The 1,545-nt window shown below is 33.9% G+C and overlaps 1 protein-coding gene across 1 annotated transcript; it reads left to right on the top strand.

Moving 5' to 3' along the window:
* The first annotated feature begins 621 nt into the window (after positions 1-621).
* On the top strand, positions 622-1,327 carry LOC128172777 (uncharacterized). Its single transcript, XM_052838527.1, has 2 exons — positions 622-788; positions 984-1,327. The coding sequence occupies exons 1-2, from the start codon at positions 743-745 to the stop codon at positions 1,325-1,327; spliced, it is 390 nt and encodes a 129-aa protein (XP_052694487.1). The 5' UTR covers positions 622-742.
* The last annotated feature ends 218 nt before the right edge of the window (positions 1,328-1,545 follow it).

Genomic DNA, 1,545 nt, shown 5'->3' with positions numbered 1-1,545 from the left:
CTATTTGATAAGGAAACTCCACATTTTACAACATGCCATTTGCACTACATTTTCGCGCGGTTTCTGAATGTAAATAAACAGCCTAATACACATGTATACTTGTCATAATGCACTTAATTCTTCCTACAGTTTTCTGTCAATGTGTTAAATCTAAATACTATAAAAAGTTACAAAATGTTAAGTCTAATGATGAACCTGATTAAGCTTGAATACACTAAACATTGCTATAGAGAGATTCTAAAAATAGCACACTGGTGGCAGATAAACAAAGTCAAAACCTGCATAAAAATATCGCTTTGCAAATCAGAAAACATCTATATGCATTCATAGAAATTAGACATATTACAAATTCTACTCACTCCATTGTGCTCCAATGCTTGTCAAACAAATGAGTATGTGAAAATAAATGCAGCCCTGCTTGGCTACCTAAATCTAGTCGATCAGCTTTCCGTTTTTAAAGAATTGGTAGTAGGATAAAGAGTTACAACTCTTACAGAAAATATAAATTATTGTATAGAGACAACTGTAAGAACTAAACAAACAGAGACGACCACCACTCTTACAAGGACTACCCTGTATAAAAATCATGGTGTTTTTTTTTTTAAATGAGAGTTAAATGTAAAAATGGGCGGACACAAAGAAAATAATCTTAAAATTGATTGAACCTTTTTTAAAAAAGGGTTATGGATTATTTATTATAGGAACGACTATAAAGGATCTAAAAGAGAAGTTTCTGAAGGCAATGAATTCAGCGGAGGAAACTGAATCTCTTACGGACATGGCCTTAGGTAACTACTTCACATTCATTTGAACTTCATGTTGTCTAACTATCATGCATTTTTCAGAAGTTTAATTTCATAGAGTAACTAATTATCAGTACAATTAACTGTTTAAATTTTAAAAAAAATGATCTTTTAATGTACGTTATAAATTTATGTTTTTCTCAGTTGTCAAATGACTAATTTTTCTAAAAAAAATTGTAGGATTTTTAATGTGGGCGATTATGGCATCGGTTGCCGCATTCTTGGTATTACTCAAGAAATGGTTTCTCAAAAAATGCTGCGGGAAAGAGCGATCAACAAATAACCAGCCAACACAGCAGCCCACTTTGAACCCGGCCTTCTCCCCAGGACAGCTGAGCGTGATACCACTGATGGTGATGCACACATCACCATCTTCCACCATCAGTGGTTCACCGTCTAGTACTAGTGTCGCCATTACGCCAGAGATTAACCGGGAGGAGGAGGAAGAGGAAGAGCCAATCGGGCACAGAACCAGACTGTCCTGTGCCCGAAGACTAAACTGGTCTAAAACCAGTGTAGTTTAGTTTTAATTTTGATCAAGTGTTGTTAGATTATATGAATTAGATATGCAAAGGAAAGTAACTATACAATATAAAGCAATATTCTTGGTCTAAATTTTAAACAATATTTTTTGTCAATAGTTACAAGTTGTTCTGTTGAACATTCTTCGTTAATGGTAAACTGTCTTTGTTTTCAGAATTTTTTTATGCTGCTACATTTTCATGTTTTCTGTTTTGCATTT

The sequence above is a fragment of the Crassostrea angulata genome, chromosome 2 (assembly GCF_025612915.1).
Source record: "Crassostrea angulata isolate pt1a10 chromosome 2, ASM2561291v2, whole genome shotgun sequence".
NCBI classification, from domain to species: domain Eukaryota; kingdom Metazoa; phylum Mollusca; class Bivalvia; order Ostreida; family Ostreidae; genus Magallana; species Magallana angulata.
Note: the sequence above shows the minus strand (reverse complement) of the source record. Positions and strands in the feature narration are given on the sequence as shown.

What these genes read in the sequence shown, in the direction of transcription:
- LOC128172777 (XM_052838527.1), top strand. Translation starts at nt 743, where the DNA reads ATGAATTCAGCGGAGGAAACTGAATCTCTTACGGACATGGCCTTAG. An exon ending in TCTTACGGACATGGCCTTAG is followed by an intron (nt 789 to 983) that starts GTAACTACTTCA and finishes AAAAAATTGTAG; the next exon opens with GATTTTTAATGTGGGCGATT.